Below are 12485 nucleotides of genomic sequence, written 5' to 3'. Positions count from 1 at the left end.
TACGAACGCGCCAAGTACTACATCTTATATTTACCTAAATACCTTTGAAACTAAAAACAGAACTACCTGGAAAAGTTTTTTAAAAACCCGGATTCAATTGACCTTGGAGCAAAGTCTAAGTTGACCTTGACCCTGTAGTTCGTACAGGTAAAAGATTGGTGCGTGTTTTATATGGCGGCCACAGGTGTCCTGGACAAAGAAACAAAAAGATTGTTATTTGTCATAGTTTTCTTTTAGCACTGGAAATACATATCCTTAATCTTGATGGCATCTGCCTACACTATCCCTTCATAGGCCGAGGTCACAGAAACAGGTGAACTCTACTTCACTTGCCCCATGAACCGTCAGGTGCTAAAGGGAAACTTTACTTACTTTTACTTGACAAAACAATAGGTTTATTAGTAGATTATTACTATGTTCTTAGTCAGATGAGGCGAGTTAGTTGCGAAAAGTAACCCACCTAGGAGAGAAAAGAACAAATTCAAACAGGATTGGGGCCCCTTAGCTGATTGGATTACTAAATCTGGTTTCCTTACATCAGGTCGACAATGCTGATACTTAGATGTATAGGAAACATAGATAAACATTTTTTATTAATAAACATGATCCCATTACACCAAGCACGTTGTACAAAAAAATATTTTGGGCTTTATGCAAAACACACCATGGGATAAAAATAAAAATTGCAACTTCCCTACTAATCAAAAGATTAAAGAAACGTTGGGATACTTGCATTAAAGAGGGAACTGGCTCCAGAGTTTCTTCCAGGCATCTCTTCGGGGGGTTCGAAGCCCCCCCCCCCCCCCCCCCCGAAATTTTTTACCGCCCCCCCCCCCCCCCCCCCCCCCGAACGGAATGAAATTTATATAATTTATATAGAAAATATATACTTTTAACAGTGTCCGCCCCCCCCCCCCCCGAAGAAAGTTAGCCGCCTTCCCCCCGAAAATTTTAAGTGCCCCCCCCCCCCGGAGAAAAAAGTCTGGAAGAAACACTGACTGGCTGACATTTATAGAGCGAAGTCACCATTAAACAAAACCCAAATTCTTGTCGACGTCAGCACCTCAATCATGCGAGACACTTTACACCAGTACCCGGATGTGTGGGTGTGTGGAGCGAGATTATGTGGGGCGTTTGTCAAATATACGTGCGGGACGAGACTGCGTGTTGTGAATGAGTGGTTGTGTGGGGCGGAAGTGTGTGTGTGGACATTGTGAGTGTGGTCACTTGGCTATGTGTATCGAATTGTGTGTAGCGTGCATGCGTGAGTCACAGCAATTAGTCTTGAATTTTTACTTTCTCGTATATACGAAGTATAGAGAAAGTATTGTAATCGTGCACAAAAATCACTTGAAATTTTAACAATTTTCACCGTATTACACCTCAGTCCTTCATCACATCCGAAGTTTAGAGGACTTATTTTAATCGGGCAAAAATTATCAATCCAGATTTATCAAAACTAAGAGGTTTTATGCGTAATCCAGTCTGAAAAACCGGGCTTTGCAATTCTGTCCGTATGTCTGTGTGTGTGTGTGTCTGTGTGTGTGTCCGTGTGTAAACACGATAACTTGAGTACCGTTACAGCTAGGTTGATGAAATTTCATATATAAGTATTTTATCAAAATCGTAGATCCGTATCAACTTTTGAGCGATGTATTTTTTCTACTTTGAATTTTTCAAAAGCCTATAACTTGAGTACTATTTCAGATAGATAAATGAAATTTCACATGTAAGTATAAGATCTAATTCTCTACCTTATGTTAAATTTTGAGTAACTTCCGTTGACCGGAAGTAGTAATTTACGCTACTTCCGATTTCTCAAAAAACTAATGTAAATTTTTAAAGTACTAATAATATTGCGCACTATTATGCACTTTTTTATATGGCGTTCACTTGGTGTGCAATTCTGTTGTGTACGAGATTTTATTCTATTTTTAAAACTTTAAGAATTTAAAATGGATTAAAAATCATGTCTATAGCCCGAGTTCCATCCCCTGTTGTTTTATATAAGAATATTCGAGAAAGTTTAGGGGAGACCACTCCCGGTTTATTTTATCTCTCATTTAAAATATACTAAACGTTATTATACCTTTGTTGGTAACGTATATTCTTTCCTTTTTTACTTTCTCGTATATACGTAGTATAGAGAAAGTATTGTAATCGTGCAAAAAAAAAATCGAGATTTTTACAAATCTCGACGTTTTACACCTCACTGATACGGAAAAACATAATTTTGCAATCTTGTCCGTATGTCTGTGTGTGTGTGTGTCTGTGTGTGTGTCTGTCCGTGTGTAAACACGATAACTTGAGTACCGTTACAGCTAGGTTGATGAAATTTCATATATAAGTATTTTATCAAAATCGTCGATCCGTATCAACTTTTGAGCGATTTCCGATAACCGGAAGTGGTACTTTTCCTACTTTGAATTTTTTAAAAGCCTATAACTTGAGTACTATTTCAGATAGATAAATGAAATTTCAAATGTAAGTAAAAGATCTAATTCTCAACCTTCTGTTAAATTTTGAGTAATTTCCGTTGACTGGAAGTAGTAATTTACGCTACTTCCGATTTCTCAAAAAACTAATGTAAATTTTTAAAGTACTAATAATATTGCGCACTATTATGCGCTTTATTTATTTGCGTTCACTTGGTGTGCAATTAATTTGTCTACGAGATTTTATTCTATTTTTAAAACTTTAAGTATTTAAAATGGATTAAAAATCATGTCTATAGCCCGAGTTTCCATCCCCTGTTATTTTATATAAGAATATTCGAGAAAGTTTAGGGGAGATCACTCCCGGTTTATTTTATTTCAAATATTGTCAATTGTTAATTATTACACAACTATAGAAGCTTCCAGATGAAAATTATGTGTTGTATCAATTTTAGATTGTTATCAATATGTTTTTAATTTTTCTTCGCATAAACACATTTTATTAAAAAAAAAATTAAGCAAACATTGTATGTGTTATAGGCCCTATATTTTAATTTTTTTCTTATAAACAAATTTTATTACATGAATTTCGCAAAATCTTTATATGTGTTTCAAATTTAATTTATTTATTTCCTTTTTTTTGCCTCAGAAATTTAATTTACAGCAACATATTAGATATTCAAGTGAATGCAAAATATGTTATCACCCAACCAACACGAACTTTATTGGATGGAAATAATAACGCTTTGAGTCCAGGAGCCATCTTAATACTGAGAGCCATGTTGACACTGTCAGCCAATGGCGTAGACAGGGGGGGTGGGGGTTATAACCCCTCCCATGGACTCACACCCATATATATATATATATATATATATATATATATATATATATATATATATATATATATATATATATGTGTGTGTGTGTGTGTGTGTGTGTGTGTGTGTGTGTGTGTGTGTGTGTGTGTGTGTGCGTGTGTGAGAGAGATTTTAAACATATGGAAAAATATTTGAACCCCTCCCATGACCGATTCCTTGCTACGCCACTGCTGTCATCCATGTTAGCATAGTCAGCCATGTTAGCACTATGAGCCATGTTAGCACTATGAGCCATGTTAGCACTATGAGCCATGTTAGCACTATGAGCCATGTTAGCACTATGAGCCATGTTAGCACTATGAGCCATGTTAGCACTATGAGCCATGTTAGCACTATGAGCCATGTTAGCACTATGAGCCATGTTAGCACTATGAGCCATGTTAGCACTATGAGCCATGTTAGCACTATGAGCCATGTTAGCACTATGAGCCATGTTAGCACTATGAGCCATGTTAGCACTATGAGCCATGTTAGCACTATGAGCCATGTTAGCACTATGAGCCATGTTAGCACTATGAGCCATGTTAGCACTATGAGCCATGTTAATCTTAGAGCCATGTTAGCACTATGAGGCATGTTAGCACTATGAACCATGTTAGCACTATGAGCCATGTTAATCTTAGAGCCATGTTAGCACTATGAGCCATGTTAATCTTAGAACCATGTTAAACCATGTTAGCACTATGAGCCATGTTACTCTAAGAGCCAAGTTAGCACTATGAGCCATGTTAATCTTAGAGCCATGTTAGCACTAAGAGTCAGGTTACTCCTTAGAGCCATGTTAGCACTATGAGCCATGTTAGCACTATAGCCATGTTAGCACTATGTGCCATGTTAGCACTATAACCATGTTAGCACTCTAGCCATGTTAGCACTATGAGCCATGTTTCTCTTAGAGCCATGTTAGCACTAAGAGTGATGTTATTCTTAGAGCCATGTTAGCAATAAGAGTCAGGTTACTCCTTTGAGCCATGTTAGCACTATGAGCCATGTTACTCTTTTAGCCATGTTAGCACTGTAACACGGATGTGAATCAATCCGCTACTCCGGGTAAAAGTGTCGTGACATGTGATTGGGTCTTTCTTGCGGGATTTGTCCAATCAGCGCCCGTCTTCCAGTCCTGAACATACAACAAGGTAGATATTTGTCCTGTGTTCTGTGTGTGTGCACCGCTGCACTGAGTTGTGCAACACCGAATGACGTCGTACAACAAACGTGGATTTCTAACCCCTGTGATTAGGTAAAGAATCTTTTTTTTTTATTTTCTTCTTATTTTCTTCTTCGTTTTCTTAAAGTAATACAATTAAATATGAAAAGTGTGTTTATTTTTAAAAGCTGTAGAAAAATTGAAAAATTAATTGTACCTAGATTATAGAAATAAATATAAAACTGGTAGTATAAATAGTAATAGAGATAATTAGGTATATAGATCTAAGTGTGTTTTTAGATGTGTTAAAATATTAATTAATTTGAAAAAAAAATTGAAGTGTTTAAAGCTCTAGTAAAATGTACCTGAGAAATATGTTAAACGTTCGAATACTAATTAATTTTGCATTGATTCATGCATGTTTGTAAATCTGCTGTATACATAGATTCAGGCTAAATTGATATAGAGTTGAAATAATGGTTTCTTTTTACCTTCTGTTGGAGGGGGGGGGGGGAGAATTATTTTGTTAGATGGACGTGCCACGCCATCCCCCCCCCCCCCCCGAAGAAATGTGAAATAAAAATCACTGGTGGACACAAAGGAAAGAAAATTTGTTAAGGGTTAACGTTTCGTTTCTTGTGAGTTAGTTGTGTTATTTTGTACTGGAAGGTATTTAGATAATTAACATTTTTATTAAAACAACAATTCTTTCTTTGCCTATAGAAAAATGGATATACAAACAGAAGAATCCAATTATTTAGAAAGTAAAGAATCTAGTTTTAAGTCGGATGAATCCGGTACAAAAACTGATGAATCTAATTTCAAATTGGATGAAACCAAAACAAGAACTGCTGAATCATGTATAATAATGGATAAATCTATGTTAAAAAATGAAGAATCGATTGCAGACAATTATGAATCGAGTGTTAAATCTGAAAAAGTGATAGAAAAAACTGAAGTCTCAAGCGCATGCGCAAGCGATTCCCTTGCTATGGCTTCTGTCAGTGAATTAACCCTTCAAACAGAAGCCACCAATGATCCAACCCACCCAGTAGCAGACATCACACATGCAGCCACCAATGAACCAACACACCGAGTAGCAAATGACATCACAAATGCAGCCACCAATGAACCAACCCAACCAGTAGACGACATCACACATGCAGCCACCAATGAACCAACCCAACCAGTAGCACACGACATCACACCTGCAGACACCAATGAACCAACCCACCCAGTAGCAAATGACATCACACATGCAGCCACCAATGAACCGACCAATCAAATAGCAGAAGACATCAAGCCTGCAGCCACCAATGAACCAACCCAACCAGTAGCAAATGACATCACACATGCAGCCACCAATGAACCAACCAATCAAATAGCAGAAGACATCAAGCCTGCAGCCACCAATGAACCAACCCAACCAGTAGCAAATGACATCACACATGCAGCCACCAATAAACCAACACACCCCGTAGCAAATAACATCACACTATCAACCACCAATGAACCAACACACCCACTAGCAAATGACATCACACTATCAGCCACCAATGAACCAACACACCCCGTAGCAAACGACGTCACACTATCAGCCACCAATGAACCAACACACCCCGTAGCAAACGACGTCACACTATCAGCCACCAATGAACCAACACACCCAGTAGCAGACGACACTCATCCTTCATCCACAATGGACAGGTCTAACGACCATTCCGTGAAATCACGTGACTTTGAGTTCTGGTACGCTCCCGCGAGATCCAGCGATATCCAACATGGCGGCCAGCACCAACATAGAGGCCAGCACCCGAGTGAGGTTAGAGACCAAAACGCTACTTTGGAAGGGAATCCAACATCAAATAATGATGGTGGTAACGATGACACTCTTAGTGGTGCAAGTTGTGATGGAAGCAGAGGTTTAGAAAATGACGACCATCAGACGATGAATACAACTACCACTGATGGTTCTATTGAAGTAAATCTGATTTTACAAGAAGGTTGCAACAATAATACTTTGTGTGGTAACGTGGGTGAAAATGGTAACACAAACACTAATGCTACTGGTGAGACACCTGATAGTGATACTGGCGAAACAACCAGTAGTGATTCTGGTAGTGCAAATGTTCAAGTTCCGAATATTTCAGTAATAGGCAGCGAGGTAGGAAATGTCTGCAATCTGAACTTTTCTACGGACGTCACTGAAGCTAATTCTAATTCTTGTAACGACAAACCCAATGAAGGTTTAGCTCCCATAGTCACCAAACCAACGCACACCAGCACTGAACAAACCCACGACACAAGCCAATCAGCTGATTATGTGAACATCCAACAATTAAAAGGGAAGTTAACCAACACAGCTATAGTATGTAACGCTTCGAATAACATTGATGACTTAACAAATCTTGGAGCTAACAGCCGTGTTTATGATAAAACAAATGACAAATTACTACACTTTGAAACAAATGTTAACGTTTCTGATGATACAATTACTGATTTCCCACGAGATGCTAACACCAGCTGTGATTCTGGTATTTTCACTGGTAACTTCTCTGATGTTACCAATGCAAGTGGAGAGTGTGAAGATATCACATATGGCCTATCCAGTGACGACACGAACGCTGAAGACTACATTGGTGCTTATTCTCAGACTTCCAGTCAAGCCTCTTACCCTGGTTCACAAGGCACCACTGCAGAATCTAACACAGAGTTCAAAGGTCAGCAACTTGAGGAAGTGATGTTTGAAATTCAGCAACAAAGAGAAATAAACAGGGTAAGGGTTAACTATATATATTCCCACATTTATAATATCTACATCTTTTTTTATGGTAGATCATCTGACCACACAAATGTGATGGCGTGGTCGAATAAAATGTAAGTATAAATTGTAAGCTGGTACCACTTAGAATCAACATTGTAGTGTAAACAATGCCACCTATAATGCTGAAATGTTAACTAGGGTCACCTATAATACTGAAATGTTAACGCGGGACACCTATAATACTGAAATGTAATCTATGACCACGTATAACAATAACATGTAAACTAGGCCATGTATAACAATAAAATGGAAAATATGCCACGTATAACAATAAAATGTAAATCATTATTTCAATTTAAGCCAATCAATCCTATAACTATCATTATTTTATTTTGTATCTACAGAAACGAAATGAAGAACTTAAGCGGTCACTGGAAGGGAAAATTGCCTCGATACCACCAGAGCCTTTAATCTTTTTGGACACAGATAGAAACGTGAGTACTAATCTTAATCCAAACTAATTACATTGTTGGTCCACGGCTATTAGATTAAACTTTAACCTGTAAGTGCAATATTTCATTTGCCGGTTTCTTGAAGTCGATTCACACCTTTGATCACTGCACGTAAAGATGTTCTTGTCTTTAGAAGTCAAATCTCTACCCTTCTGAAATCATGCAAAAGCTTCTAACCATCTGAAGTCATGCCAAGGTTGCAAGCCTTCTGATATCTGAAAAAAGTCCCTAGCTGCCTCAAATATTACTTAAGTCAATGAGCTTCTGTTGTCCTTAGCGTCTGTGATTTTACAAAAGTCCCTAGACGCCTGAGATCTTATAAATATCACCCTTTTGGGATCTTACCATAGCGGCTGAGCTTTTATAATCTTGCCTACGTCTCCAGCCCTTTGAGATTTACCAATGTCCCTAACCATCTAAGGTGTTACAAATAATCATAGCCTTCTAAGATCCTGTCTAAAGCCAGTAAGCTTCAGGGGATTTTGTTGAAATCTTTAAGGTTCTGGAACCTAAACAAAGACTACAATTTACATGCCCACATTTTGAACGTCTTCTAATATTACAATAAAAGCACTTCAGCTTTCCTAAAACCCGTTTCTGTTTCAAGTCAGCTTGACACGTGAAGACATACATTGATTTAAGAACATGATACCTTAATGTCCTCAGTTGTACACAAAACAAGCTTTAGTTTTGTGCCTAGACAGAATGCAATCTAAATGTTCCAGGGTTGTTTTCTATTCTATTATACAATAGGAGGGATTACATAACGAGTAAGTTAAAAGGGGTGGGTATTGAATATGGAGGATGAAATATATGTTATAAGCAGTAGGTGGTTAAGTATGCTTTAAGAAGTAAGTGGGAGGGGGGGGATTAAGTTAGATACGGATTACGGAGGAGGGGGGGTAATCTGTGCATTAAACAACGGAGTGGTATAAAACAAGTATGAATGAATGGTTTTGGGAGGGGGAGGGTAAATTATGTTGTACAAGTATTAAGAAAGGTATAAGGGAATACGTGAAGAGAAGGGTGTTTATGGGGAGGGGAGACAAAATATAAGCAGTTCACGAAGATCCTGTTTGTTTTGTTTTCCCTAAAATTATTTTCGCATTAAGGTCACCTTAATCGTGACTTCATTTTGGGAAAACCGTTTTTTTATGGGTCAGTGGCTACAGTGGGAGTGTGCTACCGGAGGCAGTTGCGTCCCCTCCCATCTCTCGGCGGCCCAGGGCTTATGGAAATCCCGTCCCCGGGTTTGTCCAAGTTCAGTCTCAGCAACAGCTCGTGTCCGGTATCGCCCTGACGTCCACATATAGTTACTGCATGTCTGTGTTTTACATACATAATTTTCTCGTTTCGTGGTAATGTTCCCACCTTACAGGTCACTTACTGATGTAGGCTTTACGTCACCACACAACCTGTTATTATTTTTAACAATGTTTGTAGCGCCCACAAAAATGTATGGTAATATATTACCAGTTTCTGTTATAATTAAACCAGTGGCAAAACTAGAAAAAAGGCCCTACCGCAAAAAAACACATTGGGCCCCTACCTATATAAACATTATATATATATATATATATATATATATATATATATATATATATATATATATATATATAAAATTATATATATATATAATTATTATGGTTGGCTGTGGGCGCGCTAAACTGTCTCACCCGCCACCCCAACCACATCCCTCCCTCCCTCGTTGCTGGATTTGGCGCATGGTTATGGTAGAGTCCGCCCTTTCATTAGCCGAAGTCTTGAAAGTGTATCACACAAAAATAAAAGGATTACAGCAAAATATAATTAATAGGACCTTTTAGAATAAAGCACACCCTCTTTATTCATGAAGTACGACAAGTTTTATTACAATAGAAAAAACAAAATCAAATTGAATGTAGTTTCTAATAACTAAACAGCGACAAGAAAAATATACCTACATGAACATAAACAAAATAATGTATACATTAAATTATTGGCGGCTATGCAGTAAATACAGTTAGCTGGCGCGTGGTACTGGCTATAATGAAACAGCAAGACATACGTGTAATTAATAAAGAAGAAACATATTTTGTTTATTTAAGGCTGTTATTTCCAGTTGAGTTATCTAACGCAGTTCAATGTTGTTTTTTATATTAACAGATTCACTACGACGGGCATGGTAAAGTCATTGATGTAAAAGTAATTGAAAACAAAACTAGCGAAACAGACACATCGGTAGACAGTGGGAGGCGCACTAAGGAAAAGCGCAATGCAAGAAGGAAAGGGGAGGCCCACACAGAGAACAACATCCGTCAGTGTTTATATGAGCCAGTGTGTCAGCCAATAGTCATGAGACAGACGTATGTAACCGCTGCTCCACCATCCACACAGCGGACAGTAGTTTCAGCTCAACAATCCATTCAGCGAACAGCAGTGTCAGCTCCACTTTCCACTCAGCGAACAGCAGTGTCAGCTCCACTTTCCACTCAGCGAACAGCAGTGTCAGCTCCACTTTCCACTCAGCGAACAGCCGTGTCAGCTCCACTTTCCATTCAGCAAACAGCAGTTTCAGCTCAACAATTCATACAACCAGCAATAAAGTCAACCCCTAGAGATGGACTGGAAAATGTTGAGTCAGTTTCCCCACATAGACAAGCAAGCACACAGGCTGTTTTACATGAAAGAAACGCGCAGATAGAAATAGTTTCACATGATGGAAATCCTCGCGCAGGAATAAAACAAAAAGAAGTAGTTCCTCAAAATAAAAATCAAGAAGTATCAAAAGAGTTAAAAGGCAGGAAAAGAAAATATGAAGACATGAGATTAAGAAATCTAACGAATGTAAAGACATCAGAGATCAGACAGCTGCCTATACACCGGAAAGAGCGAGATGAATCAAATTTGCCTGTTCAGCGAACGACAAGAGAGATCTCGCATCAACCTGTTCAACAAAACACAAGAGAGATATCACAACCACTGCAGGCCACAGCACCACCCTGGCCGGGTGAGGCTCATGACGTCATCCAACCCGCCCCAAACCCAGTTCCAGCGCGATCAAGCAGCATGACCAGACTGTATCCGGTCCTCCCTACACTTGTAGAAGGACAAGAATGGTCTCAGAGAAACACCACACCATCATACGCTACACCACAACAAGAAATGTCAAACGTGGCTTTATCAACAAACCCACTCTCGATTATTCACCAAACCACCAACCCTCAACATTTAAACCCTCATATTTTAATAACAAATGAAGAAAACACGGCTACGCACCGCTACAATAACTTCACTACTGAAGCCGATCCAAGTGCTGGCTGCGTAACACCACTGACAGACAACACCGGCGACAACTACCAAGTGTGGTACACCAGCCAGGAACAAGGACCAATGACAGGACAACCTGAAGATGGTACTCCACATGTCTTCAACGGAAAGCCACCATTTTCCCAAGGAAATATTTCGGTAACTATTTCACTTCACAATTGTATTAAAGTTTCTTGCTGCTTTCTATTTTGAACCCACCCCCCATTCCATACAAATACCCATACTGAACATAATTATCTTTACAGAAGGAAAGAAGTTTAAAGGGTCAAGTCCCTAACTACCTACCATTCAGCATCATTGTTACATTAGTGTGTTGTTTCCCAGTTGGAGCAATAGCCCTTTGCTTTGCAATGCAGGTACGTTACGTAAATGTTTACACCTATAATTAATATACATGCACAAATAAATAAATTGAAAATGTATGTATATATAATTATATATATATATATATATATATATATATATATAATTATATATACATGTGTGTGTGTGTCTGTGTGTGCGTGTGTGTGCGTGTGTGTATTTCATTTAATGTAAATAAATACTTGTGAACTACATATTTTTGGGATTTCATCTTGCTTTTAAAAAGAGACTTAATTGGTAGGGATGGTGTGACTAGTATCATATTTACTAGAGAATTAATTTATAAATGTAACTAAATAAGATAAAGAAAATCTAGCCACCCAATAAAATACCTTCTCATTTTTCCCCAGGCCAAGAAGGAAGAGAAACTGGGCCTTTTGGCGACAGCAAGACGTACCGCATCACAGGCTAGAGTACTCTGTGTGCTAGCCGTTCTGTTTGGGCTTATGATGTACGCTGTCTTGCTTTATTTCGTGATTACCAACGTCACGAAGACGATGAGATCGTTGTAAAGAATGTTTGGTATGATTGTACCAGCTTTTTATGATTGTACCAGTTTGTTAAGTGTTGTACCAACTTGTTATGATTTCAACCAGTTTGTTATAATTTTAACAAATGTATTATGATTTGAACTAGGTTGTTATGATTTGAACAACTTTGTTATGATTTGAACCAGCTTGTTATGATTTGAACCAGTTTGTTATGATTTGAACAAATTTCTGGCAGGACTTTATATGAAGAAAACAACAAAAGACTTTTTTTGTATATTGTAACAAAAATTTAAAAAAAAAAACTTTATTTTTACACAAAAGTAAACTCGCATATTCTATATATTTTATTCGCATTAAAAAAGGATGTTCGAAAATATAACAATTTTTATTTTAGAAAACAATAAAAAAGTCTGTATCTGTCAAAATAATAAACGACAAGACTTTATTTGAACAAAGCAATCAACATCTTTTTTCGGAAGGAGCGATTAATAACGTTGCTTGAATAAAAGAAAAAAGCTGGGTTTTTTTGTTTTAGAAAAATAAAAAAAGAAACAAAAAAAAATAATTTACATCAACGAAACTATAA

The 12485-nt window shown here is 37.8% G+C and overlaps 1 protein-coding gene across 1 annotated transcript; it reads left to right on the top strand.

Annotated features, from left to right (window-relative positions):
* Positions 1–4470: 4470 nt before the first annotated feature.
* Positions 4471–12255, top strand: LOC131942809 (uncharacterized). Its single transcript, XM_059302742.1, has 6 exons — positions 4471–4553; positions 5184–7236; positions 7629–7718; positions 9882–11183; positions 11291–11401; positions 11759–12255. Exons 1-6 carry the CDS (start codon positions 4510–4512, stop codon positions 11918–11920), a joined length of 3762 nt encoding a protein of 1253 aa, XP_059158725.1. The 5' UTR covers positions 4471–4509; the 3' UTR covers positions 11921–12255.
* Positions 12256–12485: the final 230 nt, after the last annotated feature.

This window comes from Physella acuta, unplaced genomic scaffold, assembly GCF_028476545.2.
Source record: "Physella acuta isolate Inbredline_101_S28 unplaced genomic scaffold, ASM2847654v3 ptg000426l, whole genome shotgun sequence".
NCBI classification, from domain to species: domain Eukaryota; kingdom Metazoa; phylum Mollusca; class Gastropoda; family Physidae; genus Physella; species Physella acuta.
Note: the sequence above shows the minus strand (reverse complement) of the source record. Positions and strands in the feature narration are given on the sequence as shown.

What these genes read in the sequence shown, in the direction of transcription:
- LOC131942809 (XM_059302742.1), top strand. Translation starts at nt 4,510, where the DNA reads ATGACGTCGTACAACAAACGTGGATTTCTAACCCCTGTGATTAG. An exon ending in TTTCTAACCCCTGTGATTAG is followed by an intron (nt 4,554 to 5,183) that starts GTAAAGAATCTT and finishes CTTTGCCTATAG; the next exon opens with AAAAATGGATATACAAACAG. An exon ending in TTTTGGACACAGATAGAAAC is followed by an intron (nt 7,719 to 9,881) that starts GTGAGTACTAAT and finishes TTATATTAACAG; the next exon opens with ATTCACTACGACGGGCATGG.